The 27,449-nt window shown below is 42.9% G+C and overlaps 1 protein-coding gene across 4 annotated transcripts in view; it reads left to right on the plus strand.

Moving 5' to 3' along the window:
• Positions 1–27,449, plus strand: part of pde4ba (phosphodiesterase 4B, cAMP-specific a) — a 425,080-nt gene that overhangs the window by 172,842 nt on the left and 224,789 nt on the right. Inside the window, exon 1 of one of the 4 annotated variants that reach the window (XM_051932713.1) lies at positions 2,683–2,843. The exons of 2 other annotated variants lie outside the window; for them this stretch is intronic. In XM_051932713.1, the coding sequence (XP_051788673.1) occupies positions 2,800–2,843 (44 nt within the window). In that variant the 5' untranslated portion in view covers positions 2,683–2,799. Of the gene's footprint in view, positions 1–2,682; positions 2,844–20,232; positions 20,367–27,449 lie in introns of those variants that run through there. One more of the 4 variants, XM_028810967.2, reaches the window with a different exon arrangement.

Below are 27,449 nucleotides of genomic sequence, written 5' to 3' on the forward strand. Positions count from 1 at the left end.
GTTTATGCCCACGACTGCTCCGCACTTGCAGGTCCACAACTTCAGCACCCTCTTTGATGGCAATGGTTTGCAGCCATTCTTGTGATTGTCCTTTGTCAGTTTGTTGATGAGACTTGCTGCTCTTTTGGCGTAGTCAGAATATCACCAGAAGAGGGCACTAACATCAAGAAAGTACAGAAAGGACTGCAGTTAATACAAAAGCATAACTGGCTGGCCCACCGTATTATACCACTTTATACTGGGCATCTGGGCAGCAGGGTGTCTCTGTGTTTGTCCGGTTGCTAAGTCTTTGCCATTCCAACAGATGGCACACCACAAAATGTTTTAGTCATGCCTTTTATTATCACATCGAGTGAATTGGCATTGAGAGGACAGTAGCTGAAAGTGTTGCAATAACAAACAGGCCAGGCTTAGATAATACATTTTATTTCTACAAATGTTTGTGGTGCGCCCTCTGTTGGAAATAACAAATGCAATGCATTTTATTATTACAAATGTTTGTTGTGTGTCATCTGTTGGAATGACAAATGCAATGCATTTTATTACTACAAATGTTTGTGGTGCGTCATCCATTGGAAATAACAAATGCAATGCATTTTATTATTACAAATGTTTGTGGTGGGCCATCTGTTGGAATGACAAATGCAGTGCATTTTATTACTACAAATGTTTGTGGTGCGCCATCCATTGGAAATGAAAAATGCAATGCATTTTATTATTACAAACGTTTGTTGTGTGCCATCCGTTGGAATGACAAATGCAATGCATTTTATTACTACAAATGTTTGTGGTGCGCCATCCGTTGGAAATGACAAATGCAATGCATTTTATTATTGCAAATGTTTGTTGTGCGCCATCTGTTGGAATGACAAATGCAATGCATTTTATTACTACAAATGTTTGTGGTGGGCCATCTGTTGGAAATGACAATTGCAATGCATTTTATTACTAGAAATGTTTGTTGTGCGCCATCCGTTGGAAATGACAATTGCAATGCATTTTATTTATAGAAATGTTTGTTGTGCGCCATCCGTTGGAAATGACCATTGCAATGCATTTTATTACTAGAAATGTTTGTTGTGTGCCATCTGTTGGAATGACAAATACAATGCATTTTACTACTACAAATGTTTGCTGTGCACCATCTTTTGTAATGACAAATGCAATGCATTTTATTACTACAAATGTTTGTGATGTGCCATCTGTTGGAATGACAAATGCAATGCATTTTATCACATGGTCCAGATTTTAGATGCATACAATGTTCTGACATGTGGGGCAGGAGTCCAGCTGAGTGCTGGCCATCTTAAGACTGTCCTGGAATTAATAATTGAAGTCCTGCCAATGTGGTCAGATTTTCACACCCTTTGAAGGGGGTGAGGGTGGCAGATGCTAACATAATGAAAGGACAAAAGCACTACTGACCAGCCCAGCCTATTACACAGGACACTCTGCTCCCCTTTAAACTGTGGTAGAGCAGTCTGCCGTCCAATGCGGGGCGCTATATTCTGTTATATTATGCGGCCGCTCCATTTTCCTCCCACAGTCCAAACACAGGCAGGTTTGGTGGACTGGCATTGCTAAATTGCCCACTGATGAGTTAGCATGGTGTCTCTGCAATGTACTGGCACACTGTCCGGAGTCTATTCCTGCTTGGATAGGCTGCAGCCTCCTCATGACCCTGCTCAGGATAAAGCAGGTTTGGATAATATGATACAACTGCTTGGTACAATGCAGGGTCAGGGAGAACGAAGCCCACTGAAGCAGCTTCAGGTGCACAGCAGGAGCCAATGCCAGGCTTTTGCAGGCAGCTGCCCCACATGGCCAGTTTAGAGTGTCCAGATTACTAAACACACACATCTCTCTGGTTTTCCTCCCACAAATCCCAAAGAGGACCCAGACAGACAAGGAGGGCACATTCAAGCTCCAAAGAGACAGTGACAGTGCTGAGATTTGAACCTGGGACACTGGAGACGTGAAGCAGGGCCTGCCCACATGGTGAGGCTGCTGCCCCTTGTCCACAAGTGAATGTCAGGCCCAGCGTGTGCTAGCGATGGTGCTGGCTGCAGCCCCCTTGGTGCCCCTTGGGCTGTTGTTTCCACAGTGGTCCCGCTTTATTCTCCCGGAGCCGTTTGTTTACTGCGACTCCGCTCCTCCATGGCGGGCGTCTCTGGATGGGCTGTTTACGCCTTTGCCTTCATGGGTGTCCCGTTTTAGAAACTTGATTGCAGGGTTTTAAGTTACAAGCCACGTTCATATGACTGCTCAAGCAGGAGGGACAGGAGCTGGCTGAGCAAACTCCACCACGGCCACAGGCTGTTTGTGAACTGACCCCTCGGATTGGCCATCGGACCCCGACGGCGCCCATCGGAAACGGGCACAGGAAAGGAGGCGTGGGGCTGGACTGGTGTGCTGGATTCCTGCAGGCTTTGTCACTTTGGTCAAGTCGAGTCGCAGCAGCTCATCACGTCGCCTTTCTGTGGCTTTGCTTTTGGTCCCAGACCCTCGTCAGCCTCCTAGGTGGGCCGTTATGCTGCCCTGTCGTGACTCTCACCCATCTGAAGGAAAAGACATTTCTAACGAAAGCAAATAAAAGCTGAAACAGAACATTGCTATGTGGAGCCCCCCAGCACCTCAGTACGTCTTCGAATTGTGAAGATAACGGCGCCATCGGGGTGGACCGGCGAGCCCTCGTGACGGCACGTTGAGCCCACTAGTCGGATCAAGGGAAATGGCATTTAGAGGGCAGCAGCTGAAAGTGTTGAGATAAGAAGCAGGCCAGGCTTTGGACTCATCGTGATGAACGGACACGGGTTCACATACAGGCGTCACTCCTGGATATGGTAGGTATAGCGACGGACCCCAGCGGGCGTTAGCTTTTAACCAGAAGGCCCCCAGAGTGTCACCTTGAGAGACCCCGTTACCCGCCCTGACCTCTAGCTGTATGTCTGTAGAGTGCTGTGTTAGAGGGCCTTGTTTTCACAATTGTAAAGGCGCTATATTAGTCTGTTCAGAGAGTAAGCTGACCGACTGTAACTCGTCGTGGTACGTCTCCTGGACTGGGTGGTCAGCTTTCATTGCTGGTGTTGAGGAGCAGCACTGATTCGGACCTGCAATGACAAAGAAGCACAACAGCCCGATTCGGGAAGGCGTCTTTTAATAGCTGCCACAGTTGAGAAGGAGACCCGGTCTGCAGGGCACGCGCACACACTCTTGTGGCATTTGAGCCAGGAGTCCAGCCGAGTGCTGCCCTGGCACTGATTATTGAAGTCCTGCCGGTGTAGTCAAATTATCAGCATAAGGGGGCGCTAACATAATGAAAGAACAAAGGACTGCAGTCAATACAAAAGCAATACTGACCGGCCCACCCTATTACACAGGGCACCCCTTTATACACTGGGAGAGTGGTCTGCTGTTTAGTTACACCGGTCCAATGTAGGGTGCCGCATCCACCTTAACACAAAGACAGGTGTCTGTGTGTCCATCCAGTTGCTATGTCTCTGAAACTGCAACAGATGGCGCATAACAAATATTAACATTGCTTTTACAAATCCCATATCAAATGGCATATAACAGAGACATAGGCATGACATTTTTCATTCCAACAGATGGTGCATTACAAAAATTTGTAGTAATGCATTTTATTACTACAATTGTTTATGATACGCCATCTGTTGGGATGACAAATGCAATGCATTTTATTACTACAAATATTTGATGCACCGTCTGATGGAATGAGAAATGTAATGCATTTTATTACTGCAAATGTTTATGATGTGCCATCTGTTGGAATGACAAATGCAATGCGCTTCATTACTACAAATGTTTATGATGTGCCATCTGTTGGAATGACAAATGCAATGCATTTCATTACTACAAATGTTTATGATGCACCGTCTGTTGGAATGACAAATGCAATGCATTTTTTTTGCTCCGTTCCGAGTTTAGACACATGCATTGTTTTGTTATTGTTCTTAAGACAGTCCTGGCACTAATTATTGTAGTCCTGCCAGTGTAGTCAGATTATCACCACCCAAATCTAGGCTGGGGTGGGGGGAGTGGGAGGGGGTATGTGCATAATGAAAGGACAAGGGACTGCAATGGATATAAAAGAATGACTGGCCGGCCCACCGCATTACACATGGCACCCTGCTGGTCACCTGCTCAGTATAAAGGGGAGCAGGGACCAGAGTCTGTGTGTCGGGAGCATCACAAACAATAACACTGCTTTTACGACCTTCATACCAAATTGAATATAACAGAGCTGTCATTCCAACAGATGGTGCATCACAGGCATCTGTATTAATTACTATGCATTTTATTACTACAAATGTTTGTGATGCTCCATCTGTTGGAATGACAAATACAATACATTTTACTACTACATGTATTACCCAAATACATTCTAATGGATGGTGCAAGGCAAACGTTAACACTGAGGTCTACATCGATTTTTCAGATTTCAGTCTGTCTTAGTTAAATTATAAACCTGGTTAGTTAGTTCAAGCCCACTGAAGCAACCCTGAATTGAACAGCAACCTGTTACAAGGGCCACCCACACTGGGCCAGTTTCAAGTCACCAGTTTATGTCACAGTAATGCAAGTCTCGAGGATATGGGGGGAGGGTCACTCACAGTGAGAACACATAAACTTCACATATGGGGGGGCTGGACCCTGAATGCTGTATCAGTGACTCATTGTGCTGACCAGTTTAGCACTGCGTCACCTTTGTCATATTAAAATCTTGTCAAAGCCACTTAATGCAATTCAGAGGATTACAAACAGAACTGACCAGCAGCAGTAGGAGCAAGACTGGTGGTATGCAGGGACAGGGCGCTATATTATGTTATCCATCTTAATGAAAGGATAAGTGTGTGTGTATCTGTGTCCATCCAGTTGTGATCTCTCTGTTATTCCAATAGATAGATAGATAGATAGGCACTATATGATAGATAGATAGATAGATAGATAGATAGATAGATAGATAGATAGATAGATAGATAGATAGATAGATAGATAGATAGATAGATAGATTAATCCCAAGGGGAAATTCAGATGGTGCATCACAAACATTTGTAGTAATAAAATACATTGCATCTGTGATTCCAACAAATGGCATATCACAAACATTAACACTGCTTTTACGAATCCCATACCAAATGGCATATAAATTGACAAATGTATTACATTTGTTATTCCAACAGATGGCGCATCACAAACACTTTCAGTGATAAAATGCATTTGTAATACACCATATGTTGGAATAATAATAGCAATAATAATTCTTTGCATTTATATACTTTAACAAATGTGATGCAGATGTCTGTTTATATGCCATTTGGTAAAAGCAGTGTTAATATTTGTGATGCTCCATCTGTTGGAATGACAGAGAGATAATAGCAGTCTGAGTCCCAGTGAAGTGCTATAGAAGTGTACTGCTGTTGGTATGACGGACCACCCCGTAGTGTTTCATGACACACTTCTGCTTTGTGATTCGTTGTCTGAAAGTCCTCAGTGTTGTTGTGTCACAGCGATGATGTGCCGCGTTGCTCATAATGGCACTCAGTTTTGTTTTCATTCCCTCCTCCAGGGGGTCCAGAGTGTGTCCCATAACTGATCCTGCCTTTTTAATTAGCCTGTTGATTCGGTGGTCCTCACCTGAAGTAATGTCACCAGCCCAGCACATCACACTGGATTCACAGAGTTGTAGAAGATGTGAAGGATGTCACTAAACCACATTAAGGGAACGGCGTCTCCTAAAGATAAAGAGCCTGCCCTGCCCCTTTCTTCTATAGTTCCTCTGTGTTACAAAGCCAGTCCAACCTGTCATTGATGTGGCCCCCCAAGTACTTGTAGTCGTGGACCCCCTCGACATCCACTCCCTAACTAGTGACCGGATGCAGAGGCTCATTGGTGAGGTGAAAGTCAATCAGCAGTTCTTTGGTTTTGCTGATGTTGAGTTGCAGTCAATTCTCCAAGTTCCCCTCTGACTCCTCTCCTCTGTCTCATCCCCCTTATCAGTAGACCACATTAGTGCAGAATCATCTGAGAATTTCCACAAGTGTCCTGACCTTCTGTTATATTTGTAGTCTGAGGTGTCACAGAGTGAAGAGTAAAGGTGACAGGCCTGTTCCTTGTGCTGCTCCAGTGTTACTCACACAGTCCTCGAGTCTCACAGATGGTGGTCTGCCTGACAGATAGTCCATCATCAGGACCCCACAGGCTCATCCACCTGCATATCTCTGACCCCTTAACTGGGATGGCTGGAGAAATCGAATACATCATCCTGACAGGGCGGCCATCTTTGTCCAGCCTTGTGGAGCAGACAGATCCTTGCACCCCCCCACCCTCCGGACTCTGACCCCCCGGGATGTGAGGTTGTATAAAATGAGGCTCACCCAAATACTTATACTTATTTATATAGTGCCTTGCCCTTCTTGGGGACTGCCTCTCAGGTTCCTGTCGAATAGTCTCAGCAGTTTTTCTTTTGGATGGACCCCCAAGGCAGGGGGGATCCTGCATTTCAGTACAGGGAGGCCACACGTAGGAGGTTACCGCAGTCACGTATGGCACCCCGTCCTCATCGACTTTGTCCTCGGTGATCTCACAGAACATAAAGAGGGGCCGCAGCGGCTCAGGCAGAAGTAGGCCACGTTGGCATGACAAACGGGCCGCCGTGCTTTAAACGCCAGGCGCCCTTCATGTTTACTCCTGTGTTCAGCGCCCGTGCGGCTTGATTCAAGTACCCGCTGTGCCAATGCTAAGACTGGCACACTTGCCACCACAACGTGTTTAACTTCCCTGGTGTTTGGGATGCGATTGGCGTGAGCTTTGGAGCGCCAATTGATAAAAGTCTGCGGGGTTTTTTTAATGGCCGGGATTAATTGATAAGGTCATCCTGCTGAGAGAAGCGAGCGCAGCTGGCACGGTCCCTGCGGCCCCCCGCATCGCTCCATTGACGTCACTTCATCAGGGAAAAGGAGGAAATAAAAAAGAAAATGGAACGGGGGAGCAGAAAGGCGAGGATGAGTAAAGAGAACAATAACATTTGCAAGGGGGGAACGTAATCCTGCTTGCTTGAAATATTCATGAAAAATGTGGCGTGGGCACCCGCTGCCTTTGTGCCACGAAGATTTAGGAAATCCGCATTTCCTTTGTCCTCCACATTGGTGTTAAGCCTGAGATGAGAGAGGGGGACTCTCATGTGCCATGAATATGGCGACTTAACAGAAGACAAAGACCAGGAGCCGGTGGGATTGTGTGGCTGCCAAGCTGCTCCTCTGAAGATTATCGTCAATGACGTCAAGTGCAGCAGCAGTTCACGGACCATTTCATCCACTCTGGGGGGTTTGGAGCCCTCCTTGGCAGCGGCAGATACCATGCAGAGACTGTCAGTCACAGGGCACACTCACCCACTCATGTGGGTTTGGAGGCCCCAGTGGACCCTCATGCCTTTTGTGTGGCACACAGATATCAACCCGACACACCAGCGTGTCTTCAGAAAACTGGGGCAGCTGTGGAAGATCCTCACGGACACCGGAAGTGACGCTGTGGCCACATTAGGGACACCAGCTCACCACACACAAAACTGGAGCACCTGGTGGGAAATCCACACAGAGAGGACATGCGGGGAGCCCTGGGCACAACTCAGGACGCCACCCCTGCATGGCTTGCCAGTCTACTCCACTAATACAGGGGCAGTTTAAAGTCACCGGCTAAACAAAAAGAAGGGACACAGGGAGAACGAAGCAAATGTCACCCAGGCTGCAGAAAACCGTGGACAGGCCACCAGCCAAGTGAGTGTGACGTGCTTTAGAAAAACGCTGCACCTTGGGGACAATCCACACAGACACAGGGAGAACACGGCAACGTCACCAGGGCAAGAGATAACGCCAGGCAGGCCGCCAGTCGTATGGGGAGAGCCAGTTAAAGTCACCAGCTCACCTAACACACACCAACGTCACCAGGGCAGGAATCATCCCAGGACAGGCTGCCAGGCCGCTCACACAGGGCCCGGGGCGCTGGGTCTGTGGCCCACCATGTCAGTGTTACAACATTTACCTCTACAGCACATTTCTGGATAAAACACGCATCTCTAAAGTGTTTTACAAATAAAAATTAATGAGAATTACAAAGAGTAATTAAATAAAATAATAAATATTTACAAACAAGGAAGCGGTAGGAGTGGCAGAGCCTTTAAGTATTGATGAAATGAGCTAAACTCACTAATGGTGTGGCAGCGAGTCCGACACTGTGCTCAGACCACTAGGGAGGGCAGGAAGAGAAAGGACCTGTTATATAGCGCCTTTCATGTCCACCCACCTGTCCGTTTGTTATATAGCGCCTTTCATGCCTGCATATTCTTATATGTTTAAATAGTGTGTCCCATTATCTATCTGTGTATCATCTGTGTCTACTAATTATAGTGTATAGAGCTTCTTACATCTATCAAATATATAGCGCCTTTCTATCAGTCTAATATACTGCTATTCACTCTCACTACAGTATGACAGTGTCTAACATATGATGTGTTTAAGGACTATTTCTGTCTGTTATATAGTGCCATTCTGGTTTAGATAGATGTGAAAGGCACTATATAGTAGATAGATAGATAGATAGATATGAAAGGCACTATATAGTATATAGATGTGAAAGGCACTATATAATAGATAGATAGATGTGAAATGCACTATATACTAGATAGATAGATAGATAGATAGATAGATAGATAGATAGATAGATATGAAAGGCACTATATAGTAGATAGATGTGAAAGGCACTATATAATAGATAGATAGATGTGAAAGGCACTATATACTAGATAGATAGATAGATAGATAGATGTGAAATGCACTATATACCATATAATAGACAGATAGATATGAAAGGCACTATATACTAGATAGATAGATAGATAGGTATGAAAGGCACTATATGATAGATAGATATATAGATAGATATGAAAGGCACTATATGATAGATAGATAGATAGATAGATAGATGTGAAAGGCACTATATACTAAATAGATGTGAAAGGCACTATATACTAGATAGATAGATGTGAAAGTGCACTATATAATAGATAGATAGATAGATGTGAAAGGTACTATATACTAAATAGATGTGAAAGGCACTATATACTATATAGATAGATATGAAAGGCACTATATAGATAGATATGAAAGACACTATATAATAGGTAGATAGATAGATACGAAAGGCACTATATACTAGATAGATAGATAGATAGATAGATAGATACATACTTCATCCCCTCAGGGAATTCCCAATATAGTGCGCTTCACGTTATCTATGATGTACTGCCTCTATCTATCTATCTATCTATCTATCTATCTATCTATCTATCTATCTATCTATCTATCTATCTATCTATCTGTTATATAGTGTCTTTCAGTTCTCTATCTATCTATCTATCTATCTATCTATCTATCTATCTATCTATCTATCTATCTATCTATCTATCTATCTATCTATCTATCTATCTATCTATCTATCTATCTTCATATAGTTCCTTTCTATCTGTCTGTCTGCTTATATTGCCTTATCTGTCCATCACAGCCGTGTGATTGCCCCGTGCCCAAGCCCCGTTGTGGTGAAGGTCGTTGTCCGTTTTTGCTCCCAAAGCTCTCCGTGTTTCTCTTGTTTGGTTTCTCAGTAAAATTCATGCGCCATTTGCAGCTGACCTCAGTTTACTCCGCAGGCCTTACTTGTCTCCGTGTTATTCATCTCCTGGTGGTCTGCAGTCAGTAATCATCATTGCAGTTCTTATCATTTATAACAGCTACATAACATTCCCAGACAGGCTTAAACCAGTCCAGAGTTGCGGTGGGCTGGCAGCACTGAGCACAAAGCAGGTTGCAGCCCTGATGTGGTGAAGTCCGTTATGAGGTCCGATCAAGTGCACCTTCACAGCCTGACGGGCTCATCTTTAGGGATGTGGTGGGGAGACCACTGCACCTATACAGGGACAGGACACTGGGTCCATGAAGCAGCAGCACTAACCACTGCTCCACCATGCTCCCTTTTGTAATGGTAGCTGTTTTTGCAGCCATTTTTGGTGATCCTCATTGGTCTAAAATTCCTAATTTTTTTTTCTTCCGTGCCAGTTGCTATGGTAATTGAAGCCCACCTCTCTCTCTCTCTCCTTCCTTTCCTCCTGTCCATATGCTTCTAGTCACCATGGTAACCCGTTACGTTTATAATCAGTACATCCTAGCGTTCTCATTGGCTGGTGCCGTCATATGACTAAGTATCTCTTGATGTGGCTCACTCATCCTCAGGCTGGCATAGCCCAGTGAGTGCTGGCGCTTGGTTGTTTGTCCAGTGCCAATAACCTCTCTTTTCATTGCTGATTTTGAGAATATTTCCTGGTTATCGTGGTTCTTCAGGCCCAATGACACTCTTGTGGGTTGTGTCTGTGACACTTGCCCACTCTTCCCATGTCCATGTGGCTTTTCTCTGACCTGCTAATATGGCTCGGTGGGAGTGAGTGAGTGAGTGTGCCATCTAGTGGACCGGTGGGCTCCTTGTACCACAAGAATGGTGAGCGGTGGGCTTAGAGAATGCATGCTGGAACAAGAAGTTCTAATGGACGCCTCTGCTTCTTTCTGGGCTGTGTGGTTTGTACACTTTGTATTTATCTATCATATAGTGCCTTTCATATCTATCTATCTATCTATCTATCTATCTATCTATCTATCTATCTATCTATCTATCTATCTATCTATCTATCTATCTATCTATCTATCTATCTATCTATCTATCATATAGTGCCTTTCATATCTATCTATCTATCTATCTATCTATCTATCTATCTATCTATCTATCTATCTATCATATAGTGCCTTTCATATCTATCTATCTATCTATCTATCTATCTATCTATCTATCTATCTATCTATCTATCTATCTATCTATCTATCTATCTATCATATAGTGCCTTTCATATCTATCTATCTATCTATCTATCTATCTATCTATCTATCTATCTATCTATCTATCTATCTATCATATAGTGCCTTTCACATCTATCTATCTATCTATCTATCTATCTATCTATCTATCTATCTATCTATCTATCTATCTATCTATCTATCTATCATATAGTGCCTTTCACATCTATCTATCTATCTATCTATCTATCTATCTATCTATCTATCTATCTATCTATCTATCTATCTATCTATCTATCTATCATATAGTGCCTTTCACATCTATCTATCTATCTATCTATCTATCTATCTATCTATCTATCTATCTATCTATCTATCTATCTATCATATAGTGCCTTTCACATCTATCTATCTATCTATCTATCTATCTATCTATCTATCTATCTATCTATCTATCTATCTATCATATAGTGCCTTTCACATCTATCTATCTATCTATCTATCTATCTATCTATCTATCTATCATATAGTGCCTTTCATATCTATCTATCTATCTATCTATCTATCTATCTATCTATCTATCTATCTATCTATCATATAGTGCCTTTCATATCTATCTATCTATCTATCTATCTATCTATCTATCTATCTATCTATCTATCTATCTATCTATCTATCTATCTATCATATAGTGCCTTTCACATCTATCTATCTATCTATCTATCTATCTATCTATCTATCTATCTATCTATCTATCTATCTATCTATCTATCTATCTATCATATAGTGCCTTTCACATCTATCTATCTATCTATCTATCTATCTATCTATCTATCTATCTATCTATCTATCTATCTATCTATCATATAGTGCCTTTCACATCTATCTATCTATCTATCTATCTATCTATCTATCTATCTATCTATCTATCTATCTATCTATCTATCTATCATATAGTGCCTTTCATATCTATCTATCTATCTATCTATCTATCTATCTATCTATCTATCTATCTATCTATCTATCTATCTATCTATCTATCTATCTATCTATCTATCTACCTCACAGGTGGCGCAGTGGTAGTGGTAAGGAGACTGTTGGAAAGATTGTGGGTTCGCTTCCCAGTTCCTCCCTGTGTGGATAGCGCTTTGAGTACTGAGAAAAGCGCTATATAAATGTAGTGAATTATTATTATCTATTGTGCTTTACCCGAGGTGCTGAGGTCTGAGGTTCAATCCCCATAAGGAGTTACAGAATGTGCGTACACCTGACCAGCCCCCATGTGTCGTGTCTCTCTATATTATTTGGCAGATACTGTGATCATATATATTATGAAAGACGCAAGGACAAACAGAAGGTTTGAGGGGTCCACCCCATATATTAAAAAGCCCGAAGTGAGTAGTCATGAAGGACAAAGTCAAGACTAAGACTGACTGACTGCCTGATGAAGGGCTCAGGTTTTTAAAGAGGCTGGGCAGGAAGAGGCGTGGTTAGGTGGTAGTGACGTCTAAAGAGGCGTGGTCTGGGAATGGAAGTGGGCGGAGCTCTAGCCTGGGTTTCTCTTCTGGTGTTCTGTGGAAGAGGGAGAAGAGGCATTAGTGCAGTTCATCAAGCCCTGACTCTACTTCTTACCCTTCGTTAAGCCCTCAGACTGCCTCCCATGTGCATGTGTGTGACAATATATATAGCAGATACCCCAGAGGACAGTTGGGCATCTTACCCAGGACAGAGATGGGTGGAATCCTTACCCGGCCAGAATGCCGTAATGGAAGGATGGACTAAATGGGGGCAATACCTGGTCAGGACTCCTTATGATGTCCATCCTGGTGGGATACCCAAAAATTTAAAGAGCTGGCAGGAGTCTGAGCCGGGAGCGGAGATGGGCAACACTCACCTGGAGGAGTAGCAGTAGAGAGAGAGAAAGAAGAAGAGAGAGAGTAAGAGAAGGAGAAGAAGAGACAGCTTGTATAATTGTCATACGAAGGTATTTTTGTAATCAAACCCTTTTTATTTGATCCCAGGATTGTTTTGAGTGTTCATGTTTGGGGCTCTGTGGCGCCCCCTAGCCTTCACCATATATATATATATATATATATATATATATATATATGATACAGTACTGTACCTGCCAAATAATACAAAGAGCACATGGCACGTGTTTTACTCTAATTGGGGCTCGTCAGGTTTGCACACTTTAGCTTCTCCTTACGGGGATCAAACCTCAGATGTCAGCACCTCGGGCAAAGCGTCTGATGTTGTGCCACGCTGGCTGGTGCACCTACTTGACAGGGTGAAGATTGGAGTATTACATTGCATCCAAATAATCAGATTGCGATTCAGACATATATATATATATATATATATATATATATATATATATATATATATATATATATATATATATATATATATATACACACTAGTACACACACACACCCACATTTGAGCTTCTGTAAAGTTTGACAGGCCATGCCATTCTGCGGGGCCGATGCAGAGACACCAGTTACACTTACCTGCAGATATCTGAGACACAGGGAGAACACCCACACCCCGTCCTCCAGCCTAACAGCCGTTAGACAACTCATGTCTATCTATCTATCTATCTATCTATCTATCTATCTATCTATCTATCTATCTATCTATCTATCTATCTATCTATCCATTTCTGAGCAGGTTTCATCCAGTTCTGGGTTTCGGGGGCTTATCCTTGAGCAAAGGGAAGGCACTATATAGATAAAATGTATTATTATTTATTAATGTCTGGGGTTTTACGACATTTGAGCTGCTGTGACTGTCTGATGCGTTTTTTCTGAGGCGGTGGTGTGGTTATGCGTTTAGATGAGCAGCTTCTAACGAGAGCAGGACCACCAGGTGACCGCCACACACTTTATATTCTCCAGTCCTAATTACACTTGGAATTGTGAAATGTCAGCAAAACTGCCAGAGCAACACAAGGTGTAGGAGGGGGGGCTTCAGAGAGCCCCCAGCATTATAAGACAGCATTTGAACGAGGGTCCGTCATATATGAACAGTCTGGGGGTAGTGGCTAAGGCACCTAGCAGTCGTAACGTATTGTGAACTTGTGAGTCACTTTGGATGAAGTCATCAGCCAGATGACGAGGTGGCCTGGCAGAGGCTGAGGGACAGATATTGGTCTACACTGACATCTAGTGGTGGACTTGAAATCCTGCAGCATGAGCTGCTTCTCACTTTAGGGGATTGCGACATCAAATAGAAAGGAAGGAAGAAGAGCATTCAGTTCAGTGGCACAGTTTCGTGAACGGAGTCGAGGTGTCCTGCTGTTTGGGGTCATGATGTGCAACCCGTGCACTTGTTTATCTGAACACTGCTGCCACACAGGTGTCAAAACTCCGAGACCCCTCTCGGCAGAGTCGGTGCAAGCCAGGAACCCACCTTGGCACGCCAGTCGACTGCAGCAGGGACTGTGTCACGTCAAGCATTTAGCCGGCACCTTTGTCAATGGTGTCTGACAAGTCACAGGATACGCTGGCTTCTGGACCTCACTGGGGACAATGGCAGGACGATTAACCAAACGTACAATAAAGTATTTTTGGCTAGCACCTTTATACAATATTAAAATAATAATACGTTGATTTTTTTATCTTGAATAAAGTTGTTAACCCAAATGCACATTACTAGCTGTTCTACAAGGCAAATTGAAATTGAAGTAATCAACGTGGACTTCAGCGTTAACACTTGCAGTGCATCATGTATTGGAATTTATTTTCTGACACGTGGTATGCATTTTGCATTTCAACAGGTGGCACGTCTCAAACATCTGTAGTTAAAAAAAATGCAATGCAATGCCTATGTCTCTGTTGTATGCCATTTAGTATGGGATTTTGTGCTTGGTGTGTTTGTGTGTGTCCTGCGGTGGGTTGGCACCCTGCCCAGGATTGTTTCCTGCCTTGTGCCCTGTGTTGGCTGGGATTGGCTCCAGCAGACTCCCGTGACCCTGTGTTCGGATTCAGCGGGTTGGAAAATGGATGGATGGATTTGTGTTTATGCCTGTGGTGCGCCATCTGTTGGAAAGGCAAATGAAATGCATTTTATTACTACAAATGTTTGTGAGGCTTTTTGGTATGGGGTTAGTGTTTATGTCTGTGATGCACCATCTGTTGGAATGACAAATGGAATGTGTTATAACAAAGGTTTGTAATGTGCCATCTGTTGGAATGACAGAGACATAGAAACAGGACGGACTCACAGACTCTTGTCTTTTTATTAAGGTGGATTATAAGTATTATTACACAGTTGATTGATGTCTTATTACTATAGTAATAGTGTTATTATTATTGTGGCTGAATACTATTACTGCTGCTACAGCACTACTAATAAATTATTATTATTACATAAAGATATGAACTTGAACAATAGTGTGCATTTGATTAACATCTTTATCTCATATAATAATAATGATAATTATGATAATTTTATTATTTTTATGTTGTATAAAGGTAATGTTAGCCCAACATACATTGTTATAGTTATTAATATTTGATAATGCTGTCCTTATACAATAGTATTAGTACTTTATTTTGGGAAAAGCCAAGCAAAATGACACCTTTTATTGGCTAACTAGAAAGATTACAATATGCAAGCTTTCGAGGCAACTCAGGCCCCTTCTTCAGGCAAGATGTAATCATGAAGAAGCCTGAAGAAGGGGCCTGAGTTGCCTCGAAAGCTTGCATATTGTAATCTTTCTAGTTAGCCAATAAAAGGTGTCATTTTGCTTGGCTTTTCTCTACATTCATAATGGCTAACACGGTACAGCACCCTAGTACTACTTTATTTTGGTTAATAATAATAATGTTTACTTTATTTTTTATCTTGTGTAGAGGTGTCATTGTACATTTGGTTGCCACCTTTATATAATAATAATTATTCCCTTATATTTAACAGATGTAACATTATTCTTATTATTTTTTTACGCAGTATTGTATTATTTCTGTATTGTGATAGCACTTGTATATTTGAGTGATGTCTCCGGAGCCCATTCTGTATCTTCCTGTGACCGTCCTCTGGCTGGGCAGGTGGTCCGCGTTAAGGAGCTCACCAAGTGTCCTCTGATGGCAGCTCGCGTCTCTATGCTGTACGGTTCTCAGTGAATATTTTTCATCTTCCACATCCATAAATCCTCTTTTCTGTGATTTATGCCGCTCGACTGATGAGGTCAGCTGTTTTCAGACATTTTCATATTTGCAGCTTGGGCAAGTCACCCAGTAAGTGACAGGTGGGCATTGCACCGGCATCCTTGGGAGTCCTAGATCCAGTCCCATACCCGCTGAGCCACACTTGCCCGTCCACACCAGATCCGTGGTGGTGACGGGGTTGTGGTGTTCGGCCGTGTTGTCACCCCTCATGCTTTTGTGCTTTGGTGTCTGGCCTGTGTGACAGCAGGCTGGTGACACTCCGTTGCCATGAATGTGCTGGGATCGGGCCGTCTCCTGTGCTTAGCTGTGTATTGGACTGTGGGCTGTGTGTCAAATGTCGAGTGTAGCCCAGTCCCAGTCCCGCTGCCAGTCATTTCCATGGGCTCCCCTATAAGGAGGTAAGTGGATACCCGACACCGTGCAGATGGCCGCCCTCGCCATCCCCAGCATGTCAAAAATACCTTGGCAAGCAGAGGCTCAGAGGGCCCTCCGTAAGACCAGGCCAGGAGTCTCTGAATGAACGGCCTTTTCTGTTGCCTGCTCGTCTTCCATGTCACCCCTCATTGTCCTCACTTCCCTTTTCCGCCGGGCATGTCTGACTGTTTTCGTGTTTCATTTGAAAGTCCCGATCACCGTTTGAATGACTTCATTCCACTTCCTGCTCTTTGTGGTTTTTGGTGTTCGCAATGGCTGCCGAGGTCATGGATCTGAAGTGAGTGAGTGTCCAGGGCTGGCTGCTGTCTGACACCCCGTGAGGGGCTTAAGGAGCGGCGGAATGAACTTGTTTGTCTCATATGATATTTATATTGGAGGGACGACACACACACACACACACACACACACACACACACACACACACACACACACCAGTGGAAATAAAACAAAGGAGCACAGAGACCTTCAAATCTCAATTCATTGAGAGCTGGGCCGGTGAGCTCGTCGGGCTTTGGTCCCGAGACTTCTGGACTGCTACCGGCCTGTGTCACCAAGCTACTGCAGATGATTCAAAATGAGGTGGCACGTCTGGTATGGACACACGTCACTTCCTCTTTTCAGATCTCTGCGTTGTCTCCCTGTAGTCAGTCATAAGTAGTCAGTGGGTCAGTACCTTTATATGTGGAGACCCCTGTGAGGTCCTCTGCTCCTTCTCGACCACTCAGGTCTGCTGATGAACAGCGTCTGGTGATGCCACCAAAAATGTTAGTCCAGACTCTGCTCGTGTGTCGCTCCTGGCTGGTGGACCGACCTGCCCACCTCCATTTGAACCTCTGACTCTCTCAACGTGTTTAAGAAGGCATCTGAAGACCCCCTTGTTTGGTGAATTTCCATCATCTGCTAGAATTTGTAACTCGCTTGTGTTCTGCTCTGAATCTTCACTTGTGAGCATCGATTTTGTACCCTCATCTTGTCACACTTGTTCCTAAACAGACCCCCACGTTTACTCGATTACGATGACCTCTTTTATAAGTCGTTTTGGATAAAATAAATGTCACTGAACGGCCTGCTCTCATCACATTTGTCCCTAATGTCCTAACGAGGTGCCCACTAGTTGGTGTTCCACCATCCTGGATTTGAGGACCATGCCAGATCTCACTGTGGACTGACTGTGCCTGCTGTTCCAGTGTTTGGGGTGGGTGGCACGCCGGGTATTTGGCTTTCCTCCTACTTGTTAGGCTAAGCAGTAAGTGAGTAAGTGGATTGACACAAATCCCCAAATCTTGTACCTACCCGCCTTGTACCCAGTGCTGCCAGGGTGACCCCATACTGGCCTGTTACTTAATATTTGGCTGACCTTACACCATTTAAGATGTTTTTTTCCGCCTGAAACACAGGCAGGTGAAGTGACTAGTGTGTGGCCACATGGTGTCAGTAGTGAGATTTGAACCCACAACCTCAGGATTTTGAAGTCCGAAGCCTTAACTATTATGCCACACTGCTGCCTGAACCTGCCTTGTTCCTGTCATGGGTTGATACTGAGTGGCACAGTGGGTCTTGCTGTACCCTGCTGGTATGTTCTCTCCTCAAGTGGGTCAGGGTTCTCAGGCCGCCCGGTGGACTGTGAAGCGACCCTTTGTGGGCATGTCTCTGTGCAAGTGGCCTCATCCGGGCTTGGTTCTTGCCAGCTGAGACAGGCCGCAACTGAAGAGCATTCAGCTGAGTGGCACAGCTTCATGAACGGAGTCACGGAGTCCTGCTGTTTGGGCTTGTGACATGAAACCCGCGCACTTGTTTATCTGAGCGCTGCCACCACACAGGCGTCAAAACTCCGAGACCCCTCCGGCAGAATCGGTGCAAGCCAGGGACCCACCATGGCATGCCGGTCGACTGCAGCAGGGACTGAGCGTCAAGTATTTAGCTGGCACCTTTGTCAACGGTGTATGACAAGTCACGGGATACGCTGGCTTCTGTACCTCACTGGGGACGATGGCAGACATGGTGGATTAATTTGGATTATCATAAAAATAAACTTTAATAGAGTTACTGACTGAGGGTGTTACACAATAGCATTGCTATTATTAGTTTGATTGAATTATAGCAATAATAATTTGATTATTTTTTATCTTTTATAAAGTTGTTAGCCAAATGTACTTTATTATAAGTATTTTACTATAGTAATTGTAGCATTACTCAGACTGAATAATAACAAATTATTATTATTAATTAAATAAAGGTATTAACCAAACATGCAATAAAGTATTTTTGGCTAGCACCTTTATACAATATTAAAATAATAATAATAAGCTGATTTGTTTTATCTTGAATAAAGTTGTTAACTCAAATGCACATTACTTGCTGTACTGAAACTGAAGTAATCCACATGGACCTCAGCGTTAACACGTGCAGTGCTTCATGTATTGGAATTTATTTTGTGACACATGTGGTATGCATTTTGCATTACAACTGGTGGCGCATCTCAAACATCTGTAGTAATAAAATGCAATGCCTATGTCTCTGTTGTATGCCATTTGGTATGGGATTTGTAGTAATAAAATGCAATGCAATGCCTATGTCTCTGTTGTATGCCATTTGGTATGGGATTTGTAGTAGTAAAATACAATGCAATGCCCTATGTCTCTGTTGTATGCCATTTGGTATGGGATTTGTAGTAGTAAAATACAATGCAATGCCCTATGTCTCTGTTGTATGCCATTTGGTATGGGATTTGTAGTAGTAAAATGCAATGCAATGCCCTATGTCTCTGTTGTATGCCATTTGGAATGGGATTTGTAGTAGTAAAATGCAATGCAATGCCCTATGTCTCTGTTGTATGCCATTTGGTATGGGATTTGTAGTAGTAAAATGCAATGCCTATGTCTCTGTTGTATGCCATTTGGTATGGGATTTGTGTTTATGCCTGTGAGGCACCATCTGTTGGAAAGGCAAATGAAATGCATTTTATTACTGCAAATGTTTGTGAGGCCTTTTGGTAGGTGGTTTGGATTTATGTCTTTGATATGCCATCTGTTGGAATGACAAATGAAATGCGTCATTATTTCAAATATTTGTGATGCACCATCTGTTGGAATGACAGAGACATGGCATTGAGATGGACACACAGGTATGCAGATCCATGTCTTTTTATTACATAGTTGACTGTCATGTGTTGATACTGAGTGGCACAGTAGGTCATGCTGTGCCCTGCTGGCATGTCCACCTCAAGTGGGTCAGAGACCGCAGACCGCCCCGGTTGACTCTGAATTAACCCCCCGTGGGCGTGTCTCTGTGTGAGTGGCCTCATCCAGGGTTGGTTCCTGCCAGCTGAGATAGGCCACAACTGAATTATGAGGGCTTTGGAAGGTCATGAGCAGCACCTCCATGACTTGAGAAGACAACACGTCCAGATCTAAAAATACAGTGCGAGTGAACTACACAGCTTCTGTTTCCGCACACGGCCGCTTCCTCTTTACTTGACTCTCAAATCTGCCGGCCCGTCGAGTTTTTGTCAGAAGCCCTCACAGAGCAAAGGCGCCATCAGCCCGGGCAGACGTCACCCGTTCTGCAAACTCCACTCCTGGCTTTGTGGAAGACCCGGCGGCGCTGGGCAAAAGGGAACCCTCAAGGAGGAAATCTCTCTCTCTTTAAGAGGATCGGGTGCCTGCGTGCGCGCGCGCGCGCGCGCGTGCGTGCGTGTGTGTGTGTCAGTTATCTCGTGCTGCTCCGCCAGTACGAGAAAAACTTTTTTTTTTACGATGATCCGGAGGTCTCCGTGTCCAAGGAGCAGGGTGCACTTTGACTTCAGCGAGGAGGAAGTTAAGAGGACCCAAGGCAAGTGCCTCAGGTCAGTGCCACAAGGTGGATTCACTTTTATGGCTTTTCCAGATCTGGCACTACAGGAAGCGTTAAACTTCATGTCCTGCAGCGTGTGCGGTGTGGCCATTCAGATGGGTGAGCATCGGAGCAAAGTGGGAGGGCTTGGAGGGTCCGTGGAAAGGCACTATATAGAAATTAAAGAAGCGGCGGGGCTCCACCTCGAGGGGGCTCAGTGGAACTCGGCCAGGACATTCCTCCTCACCGATAAGTGAGAGCGGGTCAAACAAAGTGTGGTGTCCTCTGCTCCGCAGCTGTCACCCTGGGCCGACTTTGGGGGGGTGGTCTTGGAAGATGTGCCTAGTCAAAGTTTCGTAGAAAATTCTGCCCAAATAAAGCATGAGACCCCCGGATGCCCACTGCTGTGAATCTTGGCTCACATGTTGGGCTTTTAGTTTTGGGTCGAGTGGCCCAGTGGATGGGCTCTGGACACACTGGCTGATGCAGACTCTCTCTGACCTGGTAAGGTGCCCAGGAACAGGCTCTGCCACATGGCACTTGTCTCGTTGTTGGTATACGGAGTGGCTTGGTGGTTAAGGTGCTAGAATGTAAGAGGACAAGGAAGCCAGTTTGACGTCTGCAATGAACTCCTTTATTACAACCCTTTGTGCGTCTTTTACCCACCCTCACCAAGTCACTGCCACCTTGAGATGATGGTCACCGTGGAAAGGTGCTATATGCAAAGATCTGCTTGTTGTTTAGGATCGGTCTGCCGTGCTCGTCAAGTGCAAAGATTTCTGGAGCTTGTGCTGCAAACTTGGGTGTGGAGCGGCGCAGTGTGTAGTAGCGGGAATTTGCTCTAAATGCTGTCAAGTCCAGAGGGTCACCGCTGAAAGGCGCTATATGAAGATATCTGCTGTCAGTTGTACTGGTAAAGCAAACGTGTCCAGATGGAGGTCACCATAGAAAAACATTTCAATTATGAATGCTTAGTGTGGTGGTCTGTAAATGAGGATGGCAAGTCAAGTAAAAGCTATTAGTAATAAAACTTCCTGAAGTGTATAAGTGTTTGTGTAAGGACTTACTGTCTGGTGGTGCTGCTCAGTAAAGACACGCAGAGAATCCACACGTGGCCACCACAGGAAGGCACAGCATTCAAGTTTGTCAGTTGTCATGGTGTTTAGTACAGAAAGGCGCTATACAGAGCAGAGTTTGTGTGCGGTACTTGTAAGGTGTGTTTAGCAGACACACATCGGCTGCTGTCTGCATTCTATAGCATTGTGATGTGCTGCTTAATGTGGAAAGGCACTTTATAAAGTTACTCCTTCATTCGGAGTCTTTAACTTGTTACTACGGCAGGCTTTACTTGGGCTGATTTGAGCTAAGAGGTAAAGATCTGCGCTGCTGCTGGAGCAAGAGAAGCTCCTCGTGAGAGTCAAGAAAGTCCTTCATAGCTGTCTGTCTGTCTGTTATATAGTGCCTTTCACATCTATCTATCTATTATATAGTGCCTTTCACATCTATCTATTTAGTATATAGTGCTTTTCATATCTATATCTATCTATCTATTATATAGTGCCTTTCACATCTATTTATTATATAGTTCCTTTCACATCTATCTATCTATCTATCTATCTATCTATCTATCTATCTATCTATCTATCTATCTATTATACAGTGCCTTTCACATCTATCTATCTATCTATCTATCTATCTATCTATCTATCTATCTATCTATCTATCTATCTATCTATCTATCTATCTATTATATAGTGACTTTCACATCTATTTATTATATAGTGCCTTTCACATCTATCTATCTATCTATCTATCTATCTATCTATCTATCTATCTATCTATCTATCTATCTATCTATCTATCTATTATACAGTGCCTTTCACATCTATCTATCTATCTATTATACAGTGCCTTTCACATCTATCTATCTATCTATCTATCTATCTATTTATTATATAGTGCTTTTCATATCTATCTATCTATCTATCTATCTATCTATCTATCTATCTATCTATCTATCTATCTATCTATCTATTTATTATATAGTGCCTTTCACATCTATCTATTTATTATATAGTGCTTTTCATATCTATCTATCTATCTATCTATCTATCTATCTATCTATCTATCTATCTATCTATCTATCTATCTATTTATTATATAGTGCCTTTCACATCTATCTATTTATTATATAGTGCTTTTCATATCTATCTATCTATCTATCTATCTATCTATCTATCTATCTATCTATCTATCTATCTATCTATCTATCTATTATATAGTGACTTTCACATCTATCTATTTATTATATAGTGCCTTTCACATCTATCTATCTATCTATCTATCTATCTATCTATCTATCTATCTATCTATCTATCTATCTATCTATCTATTATATGGTGCCTTTCACATCTATTTATTATATAGTGCCTTTCATATCTATCTATCTATCTATCTATCTATCTATCTATCTATCTATCTATCTATCTATCTATCTATTATATAGTGACTTTCACATCTATCTATTTATTATATAGTGCCTTTCACATCTATCTATCTATCTATCTATCTATCTATCTATCTATCTATCTATCTATCTATCTATCTATCTATCTATCTATCTATTATATGGTGCCTTTCACATCTATTTATTATATAGTGCCTTTCATATCTATCTATCTATCTATCTATCTATCTATCTATCTATCTATCTATCTATCTATCTATCTATCTATCTATCTATCTATCTATCTGTTACACAGAGCCTTTCCTGTTTGTCAGACTACTATTTATATGCTGTATCTTCTTTCTTTCTTATCTATAATCGAGTGCCTTTTGGATCAGTCTATTTATTATAACATAGTGCCCTCCATATCTATCTATCACATAATGCCTTCCTAATCTGTTACTCATATAGTGCCTTTCCTATCTTAGTACATCCATTATTTAGCACCTTTCAGTATCTGTCTCTCTTATACAGTATAATATTTTTCATATCTAAACATTATGCAGTGTTTACTATCCATCACTCACATAGTGCCTTTCTGATGTATCATCAATCATAATGCCTTTCATATTTATCTATTTTATAATAGTATTGTCAATATATCAGTCATATAGCGCCCCTCATACCTTTGTCTGTCTCTTCTATAACACCCCACACATCTGTCTATGATGTAATTTCTTTATTATCTATCAAGCTGTCAGTTACATATTGAGTTTATAAGTCTATTATATTGCACTTTGTTTTTATCTGTGTATCTAGTATATAGTGCCATGTATGTCTACTATATAGCACCTTTCAGATTCATCTCTCTCTTACATAGCACATTATAGATATATATATATATATTTTTGTACAGTGTCACTTATATCTCGTTCTCTTATATAGCACCTTTCATATTTCTTTATCCATTGCCCAGTGGTGTTCCCCTTAGAGGGGTGCTGTATGCCTTTAAGAATGTAGTGGTACTTGTGGTATATCATATAGTGCCTTACACATCTATTTATTTGTCAAATAGACTCCCCAACGCCTCCAGCCCCCCAGATGTCTGAGGGAAGCCCCCAGACGTGTCTCGGCTCACCTCCTCAAAGGCAGCCCAGGCTTGCAGGACACTGCATTTTCACTGGATATTCTCATCCAGGACACGTGTAGCACACACACTGCCGTCAAGAGGCTGGTGGTCTTATTAAAGACATCGGACCCCCCATGCTTGTCACATTTCTTTGTCTCTCCTCAGTTCTGAACCTTTACCCACTGGCCCCAGTAGCCTAATGGTCAGTTTTTCACCCTCCACTCATTCTGCCAACTGCATGAGCAGACCTGGTGGTCAGTCGGTCATTTTCTAACCTGCTGAGTCCTTAACTGGGTCAGGGGGGTCCGCCGGAGCCGATCCCAGCTAGCTCAGGGTACAGCGTGTTCTTTTAAAGTCTGATATCGTATCTAATGTGTGCCACTGTATGGATTGTCCTGCGGTCACTGAGCTGTGGTGGGCACGTGGCTGAGAATGTCTTTGTACTGTGGACACACACCAATTTGAACTGGACATCATGGCGGTGCAGTGTTCGGTGCCAAAGTCCTGTCTAAATCGGTCTGGTGTGAGTGAGGGTGCTCTTCGAAGGACTGGCCAACCTTTTGGCCTGTGCCCACTGCTGCCAGGACGGGTTCTGCCCTTCCAACCCTGCCAGATTGTAAATGGCCCCTGTCGTCTACTTCATTTGTCACTGGACTCGTGCCCCTCTCTTTCCGTGTAGATCCATAATGCGTAACTTTGCTCCAGTGAGTTATTCCTGCCCTCCCGGGCCAAACCCCCCTGACACGCGGCCATCGTGGTCTCCTTCATTGTGACTTTACTCCGTTTGATTTATTAGGCGTTCCAAGCCACCCTGTTTACATTCTTCAGCCACTCTTGTCACCCTGCCAGCGTTCTGAGTGTTCAGTAACTCCGTTTACTTTGCCCACCCCTTTAGGTAAGTAAAGCAGCCGCTGCCAGCTCTGGAGAGCTCACGCCAGCCCACGACGTCTTTAACAATGTGGCGCTGCTGATAAGCCTGCAGTGCTTTCAATGGAATCGCTTTAGAGAGTTGTGTGGCTTTACCTGACAGGCTCAGGTGCCACCGTTCCCCTAAGCTTGTCACTCACGCCGAGGCGGCCGTTAATTTGTCGTCACTCGCACGTCCTGACGGTCCGCGTCCTCCTGGGATTCTCGTCAGCGTCTGTGGCTCTGGCCACTATGGAGATGGCTTCTGTTCCACTGTCACTGTGTGTTGTAACCAAGTGTCCTCTTACGGTGTCACTTCAGAGGGCCGCTCACCCCTGAGTCACACAAAGGAAGGATTTGGTCAGCTGTAAGCATTAGAGAGAAAAACTTTAATAAAGACACACACACACACACCGCATCATCTAAAATGGCCACTCTGTGATTAGCCTTCCCTCAGGTGGTCCTTCACAAGATGACTGGCACGGTCCTGGGACCAGCCTGTCAAAGGTCTTCATTATCTGGGAGTTAGGGGCCTCTGTTCTGTAGTCAATAGCCAAAGAGATGGAACTGAGTGATACGTGATGAAGCCACAGGTGACACAGCTTAGCACAGACTTTCTGTCCTCGTGGACTGACCGCTTCCAGGCCTGGGGCTTTACTTGATTTACCAGAAGGACCCCCTTTCTAAAATCACACCCTGTGGCAACTGAAGAAGCAAAACCGTAACCCAGTCATCGGACCGTCGAATGTCCCCCTCCATTCCCACATGACATGTCTGCCATGGCTTCCTGTACGTGACCGCAGGCCAACTTCTCTTCCCTTTTTCTGGCCCTTATTTAATTCCTGTTTAAGTCGCGTGACCCGAAGGGGGCGTCCACTCCACTGACCTTCATACGTTGTGGAGATTTGTCTTAAAGAGAGACACCAAAACCTAATGAAACCCCCTGTGACGTGACGACGATGACAGCAGAATAGACCAATAAGAGGACAGGAATGGCATCGATGGAGGAGAGCAAGAACACAATGGAGGATGACATCTGAACAGCACATACAGAACTTCACACTGCACCACCTATAGGGGGCGAAATCTTACCTAGACCACCCTATCTATCTATCTATTAGTTATATAGTGCCTTTCATATCTATCTATCTATATCATATAGTGCCTTTCACATCTATCTATCTATCTATCTATCTATCTATCTATCTATCTATCTATCTATCTATCTATCTATGTATTAGTTATATAGTGCCTTTCATATCTATCTATCTATATCATATAGTGCCTTTCACATCTATCTATCTATCTATCTATCTATCTATCTATCTATCTATCTATCTATCTATCTATCTATCTAGTATATAGTGCCTTTCACATCTATCTATCTATCTATCTATCTATCTATCTATCTATCTATCTATCTATCTATCTATTATATAGTGCCTTTCACATCTATCTATCTATCTATCTATCTATCTATCTATCTATCTATCTATCTATCTATCTATCTATCTAGTATATAGTGCCTTTCACATCTATCTATCTATCTATCTATCTATCTATCTATCTATCTATCTATCTATCTATCTATCTATCTATCTATCTATCTATCTATCTATTATATAGTGCCTTTCACATCTATCTATCTATCTATCTATCTATCTATCTATCTATCTATCTATCTATCTATCTATCTATCTATCTATCTATCTAGTATATAGTGCCTTTCACATCTATCTATCTATCTATCTATCTATCTATCTATCTATCTATCTATCTATCTATCTATCTATCTATCTAGTATATAGTGCCTTTCACATCTATCTATCTATCTATCTATCTATCTATCTATCTATCTATCTATCTATCTATCTATCTATCTATCTATCTATCTATCTAGTATATAGTGCCTTTCACATCTATCTATCTATCTATCTATCTATCTATCTATCTATCTATCTATCTATCTATCTATCTATCTATCTATCTATCTATCTATCTATCTATCTATCTAGTATATAGTGCCTTTCACATCTATCTATCTATCTATCTATCTATCTATCTATCTATCTATCTATCTATCTATCTATCTATCTATCTATCTATCTATCTATCTATCTATCTAGTATATAGTGCCTTTCACATCTATCTATCTATCTATCTATCTATCTATCTATCTATCTATCTATCTATCTATCTATCTATCTATCTATCTATCTATCTATCTATCTATCTATCTAGTATATAGTGCCTTTCACATCTATCTATCTATCTATCTATCTATCTATCTATCTATCTATCTATCTATCTATCTGTCTATCTGGTATATAGTGCCTTTCATATCTATCTATTGCCAGAAGGGGGTGATGTAGAGTGGCCCCCCAAACTCAATGAGACCCCACTATAGTTCAATAAAGATAAGAAGGCTGTTGATTGAATCAGCGCCATAACACACAGGAGGATATCACCAGAACATTCACAATCACCCAACCAAGGGGACTTGATAACCCTCATTGTGTGCCAAGCTCTTCCAGAGCACTAAACCTTACACACTGCAGTCCTCTGTACCTGGCAGCCTTCCTTCTCTGGGACTTGGCCCTCCTCTTCCTCGCTCC

The sequence above is a fragment of the Erpetoichthys calabaricus genome, chromosome 10, assembly GCF_900747795.2.
Source record: "Erpetoichthys calabaricus chromosome 10, fErpCal1.3, whole genome shotgun sequence".
Taxonomy (NCBI): Eukaryota; Metazoa; Chordata; class Cladistia; order Polypteriformes; family Polypteridae; genus Erpetoichthys; species Erpetoichthys calabaricus.